At 39.8% G+C, this 19,689-nt stretch overlaps 1 protein-coding gene across 3 annotated transcripts in view; it reads left to right on the plus strand.

Moving 5' to 3' along the window:
• Nucleotides 2,656-19,689, plus strand: part of LPIN2 (lipin 2) — a 41,619-nt gene continuing 24,585 nt past the window's right edge. The window contains exons 1-3 of one of the 3 annotated variants that reach the window (XM_021386353.1): nt 2,656-2,818; nt 16,277-16,477; nt 18,987-19,082. In XM_021386353.1, the coding sequence (XP_021242028.1) occupies nt 16,286-16,477; nt 18,987-19,082 (288 nt within the window). In that variant the 5' untranslated portion in view covers nt 2,656-2,818; nt 16,277-16,285. Of the gene's footprint in view, nt 2,819-2,907; nt 3,136-11,261; nt 11,577-16,276; nt 16,478-18,986; nt 19,083-19,689 lie in introns of those variants that run through there. The other 2 variants (XM_021386351.1, XM_021386350.1) reach the window with 2 other exon arrangements.

Here is a 19,689-nt window from a genome sequence, read left to right on the forward strand (position 1 = left end):
TGCTTCTGGAAATGAAGGTGAAATGAAGCAGGGAAGGGAAGAGGCTGAAAGCCAGGAGAGGAAGGCACTGGATTCATCTGCAATCTTTTGCAGACTTCCCTCCCTGTCTCACTTCCCACTTCTTTATATGAGATGTCTTTCCTGTAATCTTCCGCTTCTGCATATTTTCAAGCACAACATCTTCCCTCTTCTGTTTCTCAGCTTCTATATTCTACCATCCATCCTATTTGATGGAGTCATTTCCATTCAATGTTTCATCACTCTCACTAACACAGTAGTAACATACAAACTCCTACTTAATTAGGTTGTGATTTTGACACAGATAATGATCTCTATCATATCTAAATCAGAAGATAGTTTGTGAAACACCTGACTGACAAAGAATGGAGAAATGTTGCTCAGCTGAGACTTGATCTGAGTGTGCTGACTGAGCCGAACACTCTAAACCAACTCAAGTCCATCAAGTACAGTGGGACAATTGGTGTGCTTAAATATTTGAGTGCCCCGGGATAGAGTCCTAATGGGGAAATATAACAGCAACACTTGTGGTAAACTGGCAAAATGAGCATAAATGAGGCGGCATGTTTCTTGCTGTCTGGAGGCACTGGTTTAACTACCAGAGGGGTATAGTTCAACGAAGACTGCAAATCACTCACAGATACAAAAAGAGAGATCCTAACTACACCAATATATGTGTAACCCCACACAAACAAAATGGAAAAAAGAACCTCAATACAGCTGCAGAAAATGCAACCCGTCTTTACAGTTTGGTTTTAATCTATGTCTAAGTACAAAATAATAGAGAACATAAAAGGAAAATACCGAAGGCTGTCTACTTCTGCAGCCTTCTGGTTGTCTACAGTTGCTAAGTTTGGAAAGGAAGAGATTACCTAAAGGGAAAACATTGTGTTTTCAAATGAATACCCCCCTAATCAGAAGCTCCTATTCCAGGTCTGAAATACAGAAGTATAACTTACAGATTTGTTACCCCTTTTCAAGTAATGAATTTTTGGCCAGCTAAGAAAGGCAAACTGTCCCCTGCAAACTGTCCTGTCTGGTGTTGGAAAGGAGAACTCCCTCAACTGAAAAACCACTTGCTGCTAAGACTGACAAAGATAAGATCATGGAAACACAAACTGAGGAACTAAGATGCCAAGTAAGGAACTCAGTAAAGAAGGGAAACGAGCTATTACAAATGTTTTGCTTTTTTAGCTGAAGCACAGACTATGTGCTTGTAGCAGATGTTGTGCTAAGATAGGTTATTAGTATGACACTATAATAAAATGGGAGGCACCTTTAGAAAACTGCTGCAACTGGAACATGATTGCACTGAAGTGTGGAAAATTGCTCCATTAATTTGTGTTGCATCCATGTATCCAGTGTCCTAGAAAGTGTTCCAAGACTGACACTGAATTTACAACTTGACAATATAATCAAAATGGACAAGTGTGAAATCATACCTCTCCATATAATAGTCATCCTTCCCATGTAATTCTGTGCTCGTGTCTCCATCCATGGACTGCTTGCTTTGAAAAACAGCCTGCAAGCACTATGGGGATAGATTTTTTAGTTCCATGCTCAAAGGGATTATTTGCAAATAAGCAAACTGACTATAATCTTTTAGGCAGCTTGTACCAGGAGGTACAGATCAATAAACAGACCTTCTTATCTGTTTGTATGACTGGTACAAAAGGTTTCCAAGGAGGCTTTTTGGAGACATGTGGACTATCACAGTCAATTTTAGCTATGCAGCCCTTGCAAGGTAGCATGTCATTCTGTCAGCTGCACTGAGTACTCTGTTAATCAGTCTGCTTTCTTATTTGACAATTATATTAAACATATGTGACAGCCCAAAATGGCTCTAACATCAAGGGAGGAGCAAAGCAAAAATCTAGTCAGTAGATGAAGAAGTAATTGGTAAAGAAAATAATACAAAAACAAATAGGCAACAACGGAGAGTGACAAAACACTGAATTCACACAGGGGAGACCTGAGCCGCATTTCCAACTACTCTCTTCCCTTTCTTCTCCCTCCTCTATACTGTAGATTGCTAGGCATGAGAATATCTCCCTGTTTTAGTACGTGTTATTCCTTGCTATCAACTGGGGCCTCCGGGCAACAGTCTGAGTCAAATCAATAATAACACATAATCGAGGCAGCAGCCTCACCGGCTGAGGGGGTGAATCACAGAAGAGATGGGCAGGGCAGCTGCTGGCCTGACACACACACCTGGGCTGCTGGACATGTTTAGGTTTTGCTGTTCCATCCTGTCATAAACAAACGTGACAGCTCCGGGGCACTCTGGGTACAAGCAAAACTTTCAACAGGACACAAGGAGAGATGCTTAAAGGGAGTAGGAAGTGTTTATTTTTAAATTTCTCTGTCACGAGGAACCAAGTGTAAGACAAGGCTGCCATTTGCTGCCGATCACCTCAGCAGCTCGCCTGAGGAAACGGCTCAAACCAGGACGCTATCACCGACACGCATCGCATCGCGTGCCCAGCCCCACACCCAACATGGCCGCCGCCCTTGCGCAACGGTCGCCCCCTCCGCGCATGCTCACTCGTCCCTATCCCCGATCACGTGGTGCCGCTGAGGTGGCGCCCGCTCTCCGCGCCGCCCGCCCAACCCGCCCCCCGACTCTGGCGGCCGCGCGCCTCGCGCCACCCGCCGCAGGGAGCGCGCGCGCGTGCGGGCGGGCGTGCACGCGCTGCGCCAACCGCCGCCGCTTGGCGCAGTTCGCACCCAGCGCTCCGCGGCGTTCCCCGTCCTCCTCCCTCCATTCATCCGTCCGCGAGCGGCGCCGGCCTCCCTGGAGGTAAGCGGTGAGGCGGCGGAGGGCAGCTCTCCGCAAGCAGCGCGCGGGGGCGGGGGCGCGAGTAGCGACCGTTGAACTCCCGTCACCGGCCGCCGACGGCCGCGGCCCCGCCGTCTGCTGGCGGCCAGGTGTGGCTGTGGGTACGGGCCGGGCCTTGGAGGCCTCGGGAGCGGCCCTGGGGGGCCGAGTGGGGTCACTGCCGCCATCCCCTCGGAGCTCTTCGCGTTAAAAATGGTGCTGGGTGCCTTGCTGCGCGGCTCCTTCCGTCTGACGGGCGTGCGTTTCTTCAGCTGAAGCGTTACTCTCATACCTGCAGGGTATTCTTTCTTTATTCTTTCTTTATTCTTTTCTTTTTTTTTTTTTTTCCTATTTATCCCCACTGATGGAGGGAGCGTGGTGTTGTAGCCGTTGGCCTGCCGCCTTTGTGTGTGCGCGCCTGAGTTTTTGCCAAGTGCCCATCTCGGGTTTGCGTGTGTGAACAACGCTTCCCATCGCTGAGTGCTTGCCGAGTACCTGTTGGGGACATCGATGGCTGTAACGCACCGAGACAGCGTGCTGCTTAAACGCCATCCAACAAAATAATGTGATATGCATACCTGTTCCATGTGCCTTTTTGTTGACACAACGATTTCCTGTGAACAGAATTCCATTGCTCTTATAAGAAGGGTTTTGTTAGCTGTATCCCATAAGAGTACGTAGGACCTCGTCAGAGAGGAAGAAGGTGACAGACAGTGCTGCAGATCTCTTCCCCTTGCCCACCTCTGTCTAATTTTGAATACGGAGCTCCTGATGTTAGCAAAATACGAGAAAGTGGGAAAACGAGCGGGGTTGTACACATTTTTGAGAAGGTAGTGTTAAAATGAAAGAAATGAAGTCCTGGTATGTTGTTATTTTGTGTTATTGAAAGTGTGGGCATGGCACTCTGCATGCACGTAGCCACAGTTTGTGCGCATGCAGGCAACCAACTCCGGGGCTGTCAGTTGTACATCTTCTCTCCCAGCTCCCGTTCAAGAGTTTTCACATCCCAGAACAGGCAGGGATGTAAATTGTTTTGCCATCCTTTACAAAGAAAGCTGAGGAAGTTTTCTTTTAGTGGAGGAAGTGAGGGATCAGTGAGATGCCCAGTAAAAACATTACTATTATATGGTAGAATATTGGAAGCGATAAACTAATTATAAGAAGTTTCTCAATAAGCTCAGAACGTCGGAGGAGTTTGAGATACTACTTTATGTGGTACTATTTGTAATTACAGTAAGAACAGGTAGTGCTGAAAGGCTGTGGTAAGCAATTACAGTGTTCCTTGTTTAGCTCATAGCATAGCTTTTCAGTTAGGCATACCAAAATGGTTGGTTTTCTTTAATGGCCTACAAAAGAGGTGGTGTTTGAACTTGTCTTACTCTCCGTACTTAATTTTGTAACGAGCCAAAACATTAGCTTAGTTGTTTGTTATTCTATACGTGGAAAACAGATGTGAAATGTTCTAGCATTGCAGTGCAGGGAACTGCTTGTCCTCCCGCTCTACATGCAGCATTCCTTTCTGCTCATATAAGGTCAGGATCATTTATGGGGAAATATAAATTGCAATTCTTACACTTGACACCTCCTGATGTATCTCAAGTCCCAGAGGCAGCACACAGTAGCCATTCTTCACGTTGCGTGCTCTTTGTCTCTGAGGAATTGCAGCCTAGCTCAGATAAAGCTGAAAGGAGTTTGTTCCAAACCACATTGGGAACTTCTGTCAAAACTGGAGATGAAATTAGTTGTATCGAGTGGTTCTCGTTGTTGATGGTGTGTTTTTTGTCTTGTTGTGTTTGTTGTTTTCCTCCTGGAAGGTGCTCACATAGCTCAGGCTCTGGATCAGAATTTTCTTCTTTTCCATTTATTTACACATTAAGTGCAAGCTTGCAGCATGTAGGAAAACAAACAGTTCTTCAAGGTCTCCTTGTATCATCACAGAATATCTGAGCTGAGTTAGTACACTACTCTTCTAGTAAAATAGCTTTGGCTTATAGATGTAGTAACTTTTAATCACTGTTTATATATGAATTGCAAGCACTTTATATGTAACTATCTGAGAGAGATGAAAGGATAGTTTCTGGTGGGAGATCCACTGCTAAATGTGTGCAGAAAAAAAACTTTCAGATTTATACAAAGCAGTGACTGACTGTTTGTTTTGGCGGCGTATGTATTGGATGTATTCCTGCAGTACTGGGAGCATTCTAATGGAACAAAGTAGCATGTTGTATCCCAATGACTTTTTCATCTTGTGTTGCTCAGGAGTGCTTCTGTGAACTTCTAACCTCCCTGCTCTGCTGCTCCCTGAGGAGGGGAAGCAGAGGGAGGTGCCGGGCTCTGCTCCTGGGAGCCGATGGCAGGAGGGGGACGGCACTGAACTGCCGGGGAGGGGGGGGTCAGACTGGGCATTGGTCAGACCCTGGAACAGGCATTTAGTCTGCCTTGCTGCCCTTGCTCCTTTGTTACAAACATTGGGGCTTATGTTTCTGTTGTTGCAGCCAGGCTAGTTTAATATGCAGTTGTCATTCCCCATATCTGTAGATAGATCTTACCTGTGCTTTTGAGGGATTAATGTTTGTCCTTTAATTTAAAAAAAAAAAAAAAAGGAAAGAAAAAAGAAGAAATGTAACTATTTCTTCTGTTTATATTTCAAGGGAATTTCCAAGTGAAGGAAGCTAGTTTTCCCTTGTTAAGCATTTTGTTGTTATCAGTGTCTTTCAGCTTTGCAGTCATTTGACAACATACAACCAGAAGTTGTCCTGAGTCATTCCTCTCCCAGGAAGCATTCAAGGCCAGGCTGGATGGGGTTTTGAGGCACCTGGTCTAGTGAGAGCTAAAGGTCCCTAGAAAGGACTTATAACATCACCTACTTCTGACTCCCCTGTTGTAGGCAGGGACACCTCCTACTAGACCAGGTGGCTCAAGGCCCCATCCACCTGAGTGCCTCCAGGGAGGGGAATCGCTGGTTTAACACAGTGCATGCTAAACCAGTCTTAGGCCATGTCTTTAGACTTAGTAGTCTTCTTTTGACTATGTAAGTGTCTCCTCAGGAAATGTAGGTTTTTTGTTTTGTTTTTTTTTGTTCCTTGGATCGATGGCTATTAGAGGCCTCTTAAAGGAAAAATGCGAAGAACTCTTTGCAGAGTTTCTTACAAGGAAGAGCTTTGAATAATAAATTGTAGCTGAGATTCCATTACAGAAGGAAGAAATTGTTTCTCACTTGTATAAAAACAGAATTTCGTTTGCAGTGTGAGCTGAAACGTAGTGATTTTTAAATAAAATTCTTAGTGGTGATTTAAAGCTGTTTTTGCCTCAAATGAAAAGTGTGCATGTTAACAGAAACAAGAAATCTGTCAGGCTGCTTTACAGGTTTACTGTGTCTCATCTGTGTGGCGCGGATGAGCCGTTATATTCTGTGGGGGAGGAGAAATATCCTTGAGACAGATGTGTGATCTGTGTTCCTTAAAACTTAATAATGCCCATAGTTTGTGTTTGCTGAATGAGTAAGCATAGTCTGCTTTGTTCAGCTAGATTTAATTTTCCCCTTCCTGACATCTCATGCTGTGCATACCTTTGTGTGTGGGAATTCATCATTTTTACCCGGTTTTCTAATAAAATAGCACTGATTTATGTGCAAATGGAATTTATTTTGGTACATATGTGTCAATTAAATGATAGAGGATCAAGTGAAAAAAATTCTTGTTTATATATAGTATATTTAGAACACCGATGTTTCATGTATGTGTTTCTCAGAATCAGCGTATTTGTTTGTTCTGAAGATATGTGCTAGCCTCACTGTTCTTATTCACTGTTAATAGATAGGATGCTTTTCTTGCTTTAATACACATGCTTTAATTTTGAAGTGCTGGTGGGTGGGAAGAAAGCATTAATACAGCTGAGGGAGATCAGTGCATGGGAAGGCTTTTCCTCCACCTGCTGGGCAGTGTAGACAAATAGCGGTTGCTCATAAGAGAAATACTTAGAGCTTTTTAAAAACATACAGGAAAAGGTTCATCAGCTTCTCTTACTATAGTGGAACTTCTATTCAGACAATTTGGTTACTGTGTTATTTATCTAGTAAAAAGTTCAACAAAGGATGATGTGGCTGTGAGAGTCTGTGCTGCTAGAAATATCTTATCTGTCGAGTGTAGCAAGCTTCTGTGTGGATTTTGCCCATGCAGATTTTGAAAGGATGCAGTCTTGCATTAGCCAGCTTTGCTTTTTCAGTTTCTTGAAAGAAGTTAATGTCTTTATGTAGACAAAATTTTTTTTGTGTGAGCGTATTAAGTTTTTGGTTGCACCGATCACTTTATCAATAAAACTTGCTTCGTGAGCTCTTGAAGACGGGAGAAAGAGGTCAAGTTAATAAAGGAAAGATGCCATAATACTGGAAACAGGTAATACTTAGTAAGTCATTCAGATATGACTGGTGACACGTTACAGAGGGGACAAGCTCCTGCAGAGTGTGGCTTTTCTTTCACACTAACCCTTTTTTTTCCCTCAGAGATCAAAAAATAACTTAAGCTGCACTGAAAAATATTCTAATTTGAATACCTGTCCAACAGGAGATCCTGCAGAAACTGAGTTCATCATCTTGCTCTGGAGGTGGAAAGCTAGATGCTTGATTTTATTCGTTTACAATCACTAGTTCAGGCTTCAGTGCATTCCTTGTTGCTGTTATCTCACTGGTGTTTCTCTCGCATCTGTTAACTGCTTGGATTCTTATTCCATGCTATTGTACTTGTGATAGGTCTTCTCATTCCTTCGATAGTTTGTTGGTTTTGTTGTTGTTTGACAGCTGGGAATTATAGGTCAGTCAGGTTTTTCTGTCATTTATGAGCAGAATTTGATTTTTAGTTACTACTAACTTTTCTAAAATGGAAAATTTTATTCCAAGCCATATCTAAGTCCCATTCCTCCTTTATATGGAGAAATGCAGCAAGTATATTATTTTTATTAGAAGTGAAACAGGGTGATAACATTCATCTCTACTAGAGGAAAATCTCTAACTGTTTTCCTAGAGAAATCCTTCTGTCCCTTTCAGATGGGATAGAAGGCAGAAGGTCTTCATTCAGTATGTCTTCTGTTATTCATGTGCAAATTTACTTTAATTTGGCAAAGTTATTAGCCTTTGTAGTAGGTTTAAAAGTCCATAATGAGAATGGGTAGACTTGCAGTTAGGAGTAACAATGAATGAACAGAGCTTTGCTTCCAGTTTCAAGAAGCAGATGCTTCAGACTGGGATGGCAGTTGCGAACTTGGGCACAGGAAATTCTTCTCTGTTGCAGTCTGTTTTTTGTCATCTCTACAGGAGAATCAGGAGCTCATCCACTTTGTTTGCACCGTATAGCCAAAGCATTAAAAGTGCATGAAAATAAAGAAATGATTTGAAATTTTAAGATTCCAAAGATTGTAAGGACCTTTTCCATGTCCGAATGATATGTGATTTGGGGTGTAGGGGCAAGGTGAAGATGTAGGATGTGGGCAAAGGTTGTCCTGTACTTGCTCTACGTATTATGATTTCTTAATTAAAGAAGGATACATTTGCCTCAATCATTGTCTCAGCGGATTTACCTTGATCTGTGAATATTTTGATTTTGTGTTCTCATCAATGCTTCTGTCAGTAGAATTCCTGCTTGCTTCCTTCTTTCCAGAACTTAGAATAACAAGTACTGATAAAAGCTGAGGAAAAGCCCTATGGCTGTGTTCTAGCCACACTGCTTCTACGGTTCCCATACAGTACAATCAAATCACTTAAATGTCATTTTCACTGGCAGTCAGCCTTTTTTTTTTTCCTTTGAATCATCACCTGGGATATGTAAATTCAATTTGCATATACATACGTAGCCTATGGAAGAAATGTTTTGAATATACAATGTGTTTATAGATTCACGGAATCCTTAGAGTTGGAAGGAACCTTTAAAGGTCATCTTCTAGTCTCCAACTCCCCTGCAGTGAACAGGGACACCACAGTTGGGTCAGGTTGCCCAGGGCCTGATCCAGCCTCGCTTTGAAAGTCTTCAGGGATGGGGGCATCAACCACATCTCTAGGCAACCTGTTCCAGTGCCTCACCACCCTCACTGTAAAAGATTTTTTTGTTACATCTTGCCTAAATCTCTCCTCTTTAAGCTTGAAGCCATTTGCCCTTGTTCCATCACTACAGACCCTGCAAAAGAGTCTGTCTCCTTCTTTCCTGTAGCTCCCCTTTAGATACTGATACGCTGCTAAGAGGTCACCTTGCAGCCTTCTCTTCTCCGGGCTGAACAGCCCCAGCTCTCTCAGCCTGTCATCATAGGAGAGGTGTTCCATCCCTTGGACCATTTTTGTGGGCCTCCTCTGGACACACTCTAAGAGATCCATGTCTCTCCTGTACCGAAGACTCTACATCTGGATGCAGTACTCCAGGTGCAGATACTGCATTTCTGGGATGCTGTAAAACTAAATTAATACAATCTACTATGTCGTAAAGCTTTCTGTAGAAAAGTATCATTTAAAAATGCAGTCATACTTCTTATCAGGGATTTTGATTAATGAGCAATGGGATAAGCTGTGTAGATTAACAAAGAGCGGAGGAGAAAAATAATATGGGATGCTGATTGATCTTTGTCAGCACTATTCACTTATGAGTCTCATTATATGAGACTTGTATATGCATTCTGGGGCTAAACCACAGTAAAATCTACCCTCACTGAAGAGCTGAATTAGGGCTGCATGAAAAACATTGTTTCCGATGTGTTCCGAATTTTGTGTTCTTGCTTTTCAAAACAAAACTAATTTTCCTGTGTAAATTGTAAGCAAATGTCATAGTTAAAACCAAACTTTCTCAGAGGGAATTACATTATATTTAACTGAAAAATATTGTGGAAAGAAAAAAGACAGGGAGGCTTACTAAGCAGGCAGAGCTTATTATCTAAGTCTTACGTTATTGCCTGTGTGAAGAAGAGGAATGTGATGACTACTGTTATATATGTATCCCAGATAAGATGTCTTCCAAAACACTTCTAGACACTTCAAAAAATAAATGTCAACTTAAAATACTGAACGGTACTAAAATAAAATAGATATAATGAGATTGTACACAAAAATAACATGAAGCTGAGTGAAAAATGTAAGATAGTGCTTCTTTTCAAACAAAGCTGGCTGTCATTCTGCTCCTAAACTTGTGTTTCTTACTATATATTAATGAAACACGTGATAAACGAAGTGACAAGCAGAGAAATCCTAGTGATTCTTAAAATCCTATGAAAACAACTGTCATTTGTAGAATCAGTAATCTTTCCTGTGAAGCCATGTGATATCTGAACTTCAGTAATATAGAAAAGGACCCAGAGATGGGAGCGAACGATTAATTACAATCTTACTATGAATGTAGCAAGCCCAGCACTCAGAGCGGGAACATGTCATCAGGACTGATTAATTTTGGCCTTGGGTGTAGTTCTTGAATTATTTTAGGAACCCAGAAGCAATTTGGTTGCATCCAATAAAGTGATTCATTGTCTCTGCATCAGAGCTTAACATATCAATCTACAAAACTTAAGGGAAGACAGAGTGAAGCTGGCGGTAGAATCCTAGGCAATCTTTTAGCTTGTCATTCAGGTAGCCCTCCAGTTTTCTGTAGCAGTCATGGAGTAACAGCTTTAGGGGAATGGGGAGTGAGAGAAGATGCATGTGTAACGTAATGACGGATGTGTCTATGTTGGGAGAATATCAATTCAAAGAATGTCTCCTATCCCCAGACCGCAGGGATAAATCATTTCTTTGTACTGCTGCGCTTAGGTTATTTCACCTACCCTGGATTTTTGGAGAAGTAATATTATTTCAAGATTTCTCGGATCAAAAAATTAATTTTGAGTCATGGAGCCAACTGTACAACAAATTTGTATGTTCTGTCCGCACACCCAAATTATACTACTTAAAACAATTCAGTTTTTATGAAGTAGGAAAATATCCACAAGAAACAAAATGTTTATTTTGATACATGCTTTAGTATAAGCTTAATACCAGTTAGCTCTTTCTTATTACAATGCTATTTCATAAAAGGGTGAAGAGCAGCCTGCAAATAGCGGAGCTGGAACTGTCGTCATATTTGTCCTACAGAACTGGAATAGCCAGCCAGATGAAATTGTCAGTGGAGGGAGCAGGCACCTGGGGAGGCAGCTGATGTTCCTGAATCCTGTGCTGCTGGCTGAGCTAGAACTTTGAACACGGCTACAGGTGCTGAAGTTACAGCAGCGGTCAGAAAGTCTGCGAGTGAGCTAACGCTCAGGAATCATTAACCAAATCCCTGCTTCTTTTCGTGGGAGCCTCAGCTACGGCCATGTGACTTAACGTCACGCAAGATCATTACCTATCAGTGCAAACATATGGCAAAGTCTGTCCATGTTATTACTTATCTCAGAGTACGAGGGGCTGTGACATTTCAAGCGAAGCCTATTGGTGAGGGAGTTTCTGTGTGAGGTTTCTTAAAGAAACGCTTCCTTTTTAACCTTAGTACTGCGTGGGAAAGTATCGTGAACATCTTTCTCTAAGAGACCAGAAGTTTTGCATAATTCTCCTACCCCTGTGTGGATGGAGAAGAAATGCTGATCCAGCATTCTGGTATGGCTGTAAACGTCACGTTTACTTGCACTTTGGAAAGTTAGATTGCTGTTTTCTGAGATGAATTTCTCAGAAAAGTATGATTTTGAAGATGACTTCAATAGGAGTGTTTCTACCCATGAGAGGGTTCCTTCTGGAATCTTGGTGAGTTTGACACTTATTGCTAATTACCAGTGCCTATTGTATAATTAGAATATCTAAAAAATTAACAGTCTGTATTTACTAATACAAGGAATACGTTAATCGGGTGTTGAACAGGTTTGCTTGGCTTCTAAGTTAAAACCTATTCTTAGGAGCAAAGACGGGTTTGGTTTGCTTCCCTTTCTTTGTTGGCTTGCTAGCTTGTTTTTGTCAAGTAGACTTTGTGCTACAGTGGTGGTTCTTTTTATGTTCACGTTTTTCCCCCTGGTGTTCAGAGTACAAATTAGTAAAACCCTTGGAAAAGATTTTCTCTGGTCAAGCAAAACTGCTACTTCATGGCTATATGCAAATATAGGTAAGATGAGATGAATCGGGGGAAGCCAATGCTATGCACGATCTTTCTCCTTTTCTACATACTCTCTTGAAAAATTTGTAACTTCTTGACTGTTTTTATCATGTAAACAGTTTACATCGCGTGTTAGACTATCTCTTAATCCTCTAAACGTATCTCAAAATAAATAGGACATAATAATATCAACTTTCTTACAAGCTAAGATCTGCATTTAAGTAACTTATTTTTTTTGCCATATTTAAAAGTCATGCCCTCTAAAGCTGTATCTCTCTAGAGCAATCTGACAGCTCACCTCTGAGTACCTTCCAGTCCTTTTCTGTTGTTGAAGCGAGCGTTTGTACAGTTCAGTACGGATACATGGTGTTGTAGGTGTCACCTTTGAGAACACGCACCAAAAAACCCCCGACAGTTTGCCTTTACTACAGCAGTACTCCCAGTGCACAGGAAACACACGTTTATGGACAACTTTTGGATTATACCACGTGCTTTGTATATGAGTATTCCTGAACAACAGAAAAGAAATTGTTCAAGAAGACCTGTTGGTTTTGTAGCAGTCCAAATGACTTTTTTTTTAATAGTACATGGATATAATTCCTTTCTACAAAGTCTCCCACTCAAGTTATGCAAATCTATGTGTTCCCTGCTTCGTGAATTCTTAAAATTCAGCTATCTATTGTGTAGAACATGTTCAATACTTAATAAATACTTAACTTGAGATATAGTACCATCTGATCAGTTTTGAGAGCCATTCTGTTTCTCATTCCTGTAGCATGAGGAATTCAACCACCTTACACAGGGTGAACTTAACAGATCTGACTGGTTTTTTTTAAGTGGAGGAGACAGGTTTTTATTTAGCTCTTGAGCTTCCAAAGTAGCTGTTTCCTTTTGCATTTACTTTTGTGTCCTCCCTTCCTCCCCCCGCCTGCCCACAATTTCAGTTTCTGACTTCTGCTGCATGAAGGCTTCTTGCCGGAAGTTAAAAAACAAACAACAAAGAAAACACTTCTTTGTGACATAGAACAGCGTATTTTAGATCCCTTCCTTCCTTCCACCTAGAATTCATTTCATTTACAGCTGAGGATACTAATACTATTAATAATTCTTTCTTGCAAACTTGGTAGTATTGCTTAAGTATTCAAAAATAATCTCTCTGGAGTTCCAAAAGTCACAGCTTCAACCTTTATACAGAGTTCTGGAATTTGACTGCATCGAGTAATTGTTTGGCTATCGAAACAAATAAAAGCTGAACAGTATTGTAGAATGTTGCTGTGTTACTCTTTCTTAAGTCGTCTTGTCCATCAAATGCGTCTTGAATTGCAGAACTGATGCCTGAAAGTTCTTGTTACTGTAGGGACAGCAAGCGGCTTATTCCTGGAAGGTGCTTTGTAAGCCTTGTTTTACAAAAAGTGTCTCTCTAGGTATCATTTGGGTCACTACCATCCCAAAGCTACTAAAGTATCAGTACTTCTGAGGTGTGTAGCACATCTGGACTTATTTTCCCCTGCATTTTTCCAGCAGTTCCCCAGAAAGCCAGGGAAGTAGCTTCTTTTCATGATTGTGACAACATCAGCTAAGCTGCTCTCTATAGAGAGAGAAGAAAGAAAAGTGCAGTGAAAGATACAGCTACAACCTGATAAAGAAGAATATAAAATAGTGCCTAGAATTTTATTTACTGACTACATATAAAACAATGCTTGTGTGAACACTTCTTTACAAAGAAAGAAGCCTTTCATGAGCCGTTGTTTTTAGTACTCGGTAGGTTCAAAAGTTCATAACTTTGTGATACATAAGTGGTAATTCTGTTTGTGTGTTTAAAAAAATATGCTGTGAGCTACGTAAACATAACAGATTGTAGAAGAAATAACTTTCCCAACTGGAAAGTAAGAATATGTGTACACTAGGTGAATAATTTTAGTCTTAGAGGTTTGGGGGATGATTTTCTATAGTTGGGAGAGGTCAGTTACATGTCTTTGAGGGAAAACCAGAGTGTCTACCAACTGAACTCAGTTCCTAATATTTGGTGTGAAATTCTGATCTTTAAAGTAGTCACTGCTTAAGCGATAGAGAATTCCTCACTTCTTACTTCTTGAGTCCTGTTCCCTGAAATGTAGTATATAGAATGGATGCTCCATTAAAGATGTCTATTCTTGATTGTGCCAAATATTTCTTCTAAGAAATTTAGTCTTCTTGGCATCTTAAAATCTTTTTTTTTTTTCTTTCATGAAAGTCAATACTGTAGAGACCCTTTCCAGGCAGCCAGATCATACGCATGAATGACAATGACTGTTAGCACATTTTCCCTGTAGCTTAGATGAGGATTGACTGTCAGAGTCAATTGTTTAAACGGTAAATAAACATTGTAAAAATATTGCAACCTTCCTGTCTTGGGTTGCAGCTCCATGGGATGCAGCAGATATCCCACTTGTCAAGAGGAAGGCGTTCAGGTCCTTGCTGCTGCTCTTTCTTGTACTGCTCTGGTGCTGCTGTGGGTCTCACAGTTCTCTGGTTTTTGTCATGTTCTTCTTTGTGAGCAGAGCAGGCTTACTCACTGACTGAAACAAGAAGATGAGAATTGAGTATCTTCTTGCCAGCTGCATGAGGTAAAGGGAGCTTTTTAAGAGGGGATAGTGAGGAATGATTGAAGCAGCCCCCCCCCCCCCTTTTGGCAAGTGAGCTGCTGTGTTGTGAGTGAGCAGTCAGTTTTGTCATTGCACATAGAACTACTTGTAAATGAAACAATTTTATTAATCTAATATTGTTGGTAAGGAGTCCATTCTGCTAATTTTATTAGCCGTTCACTGACTATCTGTTCTTGTCTTCACCAACCATACTGTACAGAAGCTATGGGAGAAAATTCTCTAGCATGTTACCTAGCATAGTCGTTCTGTGGCTAATTCAAAAATCTCTTTAAATTGACATCATCAAGCTGTCATCGTTCTTTTTAAGTCTTGTGGAGAGGAATTCACCCATTTCTTATTTATTTTCATTAGCCTACAAACAAGGTTTCAGATTGTATTTAAGACTAGATTTATGCATACAAGCCTAGCATATATTGCCTAGTCATATTTAAATTTAAAAAATTAATTCCTCTTCACATGACTTAAAAAGAAAGACGAGGGCTTGACAGTCTCAATTTTAAAATGTTTTGGTGGCAGAATGAGGAAGGATTGCACTTAGGTTTCCATTAGAATGCTTTCATGATTTTCCTGCCTCTTTCCATTAAAGCTGGGATGTTCACAGAAGTCTTTGGGCTTCGTTTCTTTGTGACTGTCATAGTTCACCTTGTATTCTTAGTCTGAAAGGCTTACAGTCATTCAAAAGATTGCTTCAATATTTTTAATGGATTATGGTATGCAGTAAGTGGTTGTATATTTTCTTTATTTCTCATTTTTTTCCAGCTTGACTGTATCACAGTGTTCTTATGTTCATCTTCCTTTCCTTGTATTCTGTCCTACACTTCCCACTCTCATTTAGCAAGGCTTTCTTTACCTGGATTAAAATTGTTCTTTTCAATCTCATGATGTCAGGAGAATAACCAACTACAAAGACTGCAAAAGACATCTTTTCTCTTGGCTGAAACTTTGTGAAACCTCTGAGAAGTAGTTACTATCATAACACTTCACCCTTAAAATAAGTTACTGCATGAGTATGTAAACTTGGTTAGGGCTTCTTATGTAACAAACATGTATTTAGCATTTAATATTTAGATGTAATTTCTTTAGAAGTAATGATTGTTAGCTGGTAGGTCAGCATTTGCTTCTTGTGGATGAAAGGAGTGAACTAGGTCATTCTACTAGGTTCATCGTGTTTTCTCAGAGCAAACTACTTCAGCAGCTGTTTTGAATATGGATACTTCCAAATTTCATTAAGTTTTTTGGAGAAGTATGTATTGTAGCTATAGGCGACAGCTACTGACATTTTATCTAATCAAGAGTTAATGGGGGAGTCTTAGTACTTTTGGTTGTCTGGTATCATCTACCATGGGTAGAAGTCTTTCTTATGTCAGTTTTGAATTCTGAAGGTTGATGGCACTGGTGTTCAACAAAGATTTTACGTGCCCATAACTTTATATTGAAAAAGTTTTTACTTCTTGTTTCATGACAAAATAAATTCACTGTTAAATAAATTTGCTATTAAGAATGGGTTTTATAATTGTGGAGACTGGTCATTATATGAGAATTGGCTCAAAATTCTGTTGGCCTCAAGGTATTTGTGTAAAGCTTGTTACATTAAGTGGAGTAACTGTTAAGTGATGTAACACATGCCTTTTGATATTTGGAAGAACTGAAAAAAAAAAAGAAACCAAACTTTTCCTTTCTTAATTGCCTTTTTTTCCCTTCTTCTGCCTTAGTCTCAGACTATGAACTACGTAGGACAACTTGCAGGACAAGTCCTGGTTACTGTGAAGGAACTGTACAAAGGCATTAATCAGGCCACCCTTTCAGGATGCATTGATGTCATCGTGGTCCGGCAGCAGGATGGTACATACCAGTGTTCTCCTTTTCATGTCCGATTCGGGAAGCTTGGTGTCTTGCGCTCTAAAGAAAAAGTGGTAAGTTTAAAAAGTGGACCAAAACAAACTTCGGAATACCAGTGCATTCCCTTTCCTCTGTTCCTTCTTTTGTCAACCCCCTGCATGTCCAACTAGAAGTCTGGTTAAGTACAGAGCAGTTTCTCATATATGCTGTACAGCCTGAGAGTTCTGGAGTGCGAAGCAGAATTTCCTGTGGTAATCTAAGGGCTCTGCAGGGAAAAAAAAAAAAAGACTTTTGACAGCTTTTGAGCTATTAAAAAAGATTAATGCAAGCATATATACTTCAGTCTTAAAATATTTATATGACCATTTGTTCACCTATTCGAGTATGCAAGGAAATAAATGCTTAATAACACTTAACTGATCCCTGATATTGAAAGAACTATTTTCGGAATGTCTGGGGGACAAATAGAGTTTATCTTGAATGTTGATGACCTGTCATAAATATCACCCCTTTATTATCTCAGTTTAATGTTGGTATGCAGTAGGTAATGCAGTTATAATATCCACAGGCAAATAAAAATTGGGAATGAAGCTTCATTCATTTGTGGGCTTATTTGAAAGAGAACCTGGTACAATTCCCAACCCAGACAGCCTGAGACAGTGGTGCTACCAGAGTGGATCATTCTGCCATTCCCTTTGCATAGACTTTAGTAATTATGTGATTAGGGGGTGAGTTGGATATTGGGTTGTAAATTTGATCTAAAATGAACTGATTGTGGGGGGAGTTCACATCCCTGCAAGGGATGTGCTGTAGAAGGAAGTGTCATTGTGTATGGCAATATTGCCTGTGGGTGTACTACCAAAGGATTGACTGATTTAAACAGATCATAACACTTCAGGAATATATACCGTCTTTCAAAGAAGGGCAACAACACTGAAGGAAACTACCCCCATCTTTATATTTCTCTTGTAAAAGGAAAAGAATGTCCTACTTAAAAAAACAAAAGAAACAAAAAAACCAAACAGTTACGTTTTGGGCTTTTTTTGGTTGTTAATGGTCATACTAGGAGTTGCATGCATTAAGGTTGTCAGTTTGTCATCACGCAGCCTATCAGCAGTTGTCCTGAATGATTCTTTTGTTTTGCTTTCCCACTTGCTAGTATTTTCTTAATGAGCACACTGCTGACAAAAAGTTGATTTTTTTTTTCTTAACAATTCTGCAACAAATCACATAATTGAGTATTTTTTCATCAAGGTACAAGAGTAATTTATCATCACCTATGATTGGTATTCTTTGGCTAATGGTCTTATTCACATAAAAAGCTGCATTAGGATACAAGAATGATTTTCCTTTTTTTAGCATTGTAGTGTGTTGTTTTGTTTTTTAATCTTGTCTTTCCGTGTGCAAATGTTAAAAGAAGTTTTCCTTCCTATTTGACTGGTCATTTCATGTCATGGTTCTGTCACTATGAATATGTGTATTCATATCATATTAGCTATGGCTTGAAGGGTAATTTTTGCTCTTGCATTGGCAGGAAGCTGAATCTTGGGTAATGTACGTACTGAACATCCCTTAACGATTGCAGTATTTCACTTGATCTCGTTATGACAAATGTTTCTAAATTACATATAACCTGAAATGCCAGTGGCATTTTCTACCTTAAGGCAAGTCCATCATGTTTTTATCTGACAAATATTAAATTTTGCAATAGCTAGGCTAAATACATGTAGACAGATACCATTGGTTAAGTAGATTTACTGAGAAATAGGTAATTTTATCTGAACTTCAAACATTCTGTTCAGAAAGATTTGGAATAGGTCTTAACTAGATGTCCAATATTTCATTAGGAAGAGGAATTAAAATAGTTGTATTTTGGTTTTTGGAAAGACATTGTTTTTCCTATATTTCGTATGCAGAGAGAAGAGTAATCTCTGTATTCTGTGCGGTGAATGTAAGTTAAGTGCCTGTTTGTGAGCCTAGAAATGTTTCCCCTTTGCAAGAGCACTATAGTTGCAGAAGGTTTGTGGTGCCGTGTCATATCCCCCATAAACTCATGAGAAGGAAAACCTGAACCAATGTCTGAGTTGCAAAAAGAATTGTGGGAATTGTCTATCCTTTTGAAATATACAGTGAAGGTTACTTGTCAAAACCAAACCTGCCTTCAGGAGGATTCTACCTTGTCATCTTTACCTTTTGCTCTTTGGGACTCAGATTTGTATGAGGCTCTGGTTCTTTAAGCAGATAAGCATGAATAGTCTCAGTCATTCAGCATCCTTCTAGGAAAGAAAGTCTAGATCAATGATTTATGCTTCTAGAGCTCTAAATTAGGTGAGCAATGTTTTACCATCAGATGTTTTCCATTTTTGTCCATTTGTTTCTTGTAGCTTTTAGGATCTCTACTAACAGCCTGGCATGTTCTGTGTTAACAAAATAAAAATAGTTGTAACAAATTTCTTTCAAAAAGTGAAGGTGAGAGGAAGAGTGATGATCATACAATGGAGTAAAGTTTATCAGAGATTAGCAAGACTTGAGGTCAGTGCTTTCACCGATGATGAATTAACACATTAAATTCTCTTTTCACAGATTGATATAGAAATTAATGGCGATGCTGTTGATCTCCATATGAAACTGGGTGACAATGGAGAAGCATTCTTTGTACAAGAAACTGAAGAGGAAAATGTAAGGGATTTGTGCTCCGTGATGGCTACAATATTGTGTTAAGAGTACTGTGTTAAAAACACTTGATGTAGTATTGTCAACATTACAAATTCTAAAAGCTGCATTTTGAGAGTGAGTCTTGCATTGCTTTCAAATGCTGCCAAGGTGCTTGGTATTTTGTAGAATTGTTACCAATGATTTTAAAAGTAATTCATTCTTTATTTGACCATTCTTTGAAGGAATGTTTTTATTTATATATTAAAAGTTCTTGTTAACTACAGTTATATGGATTGCAATGCCTTATTTTTTATGTCATACATCCTCATAGCTTGTGTTAGTGACCTCTGTACAAATGAAGGTTGATTACTTTGGCATATTGTTTTCTTACACTTTTTATCACAGTGTTTTGCAATTTATTTATGGAACTTTTACCACTTAATAATAGCTTCTTCAACATGAAAATTCTTCTTTTATTGGAATATAATAATTATTGTCCCAAGACCTTTTCCAATGGGAAGATAACAAGCCTTTGGAGGAAAAAAAAAAAAAAAAAAACAGGAATAAATTTTAGCCTGGTTCCTAAGGATATGGAACCTGTGTAATTGCAGTACTTTTCAGTCCTGCATGT

This window comes from Numida meleagris, chromosome 2 (genome assembly GCF_002078875.1).
Source record: "Numida meleagris isolate 19003 breed g44 Domestic line chromosome 2, NumMel1.0, whole genome shotgun sequence".
In the NCBI taxonomy this organism is placed as follows: Eukaryota; Metazoa; Chordata; class Aves; order Galliformes; family Numididae; genus Numida; species Numida meleagris.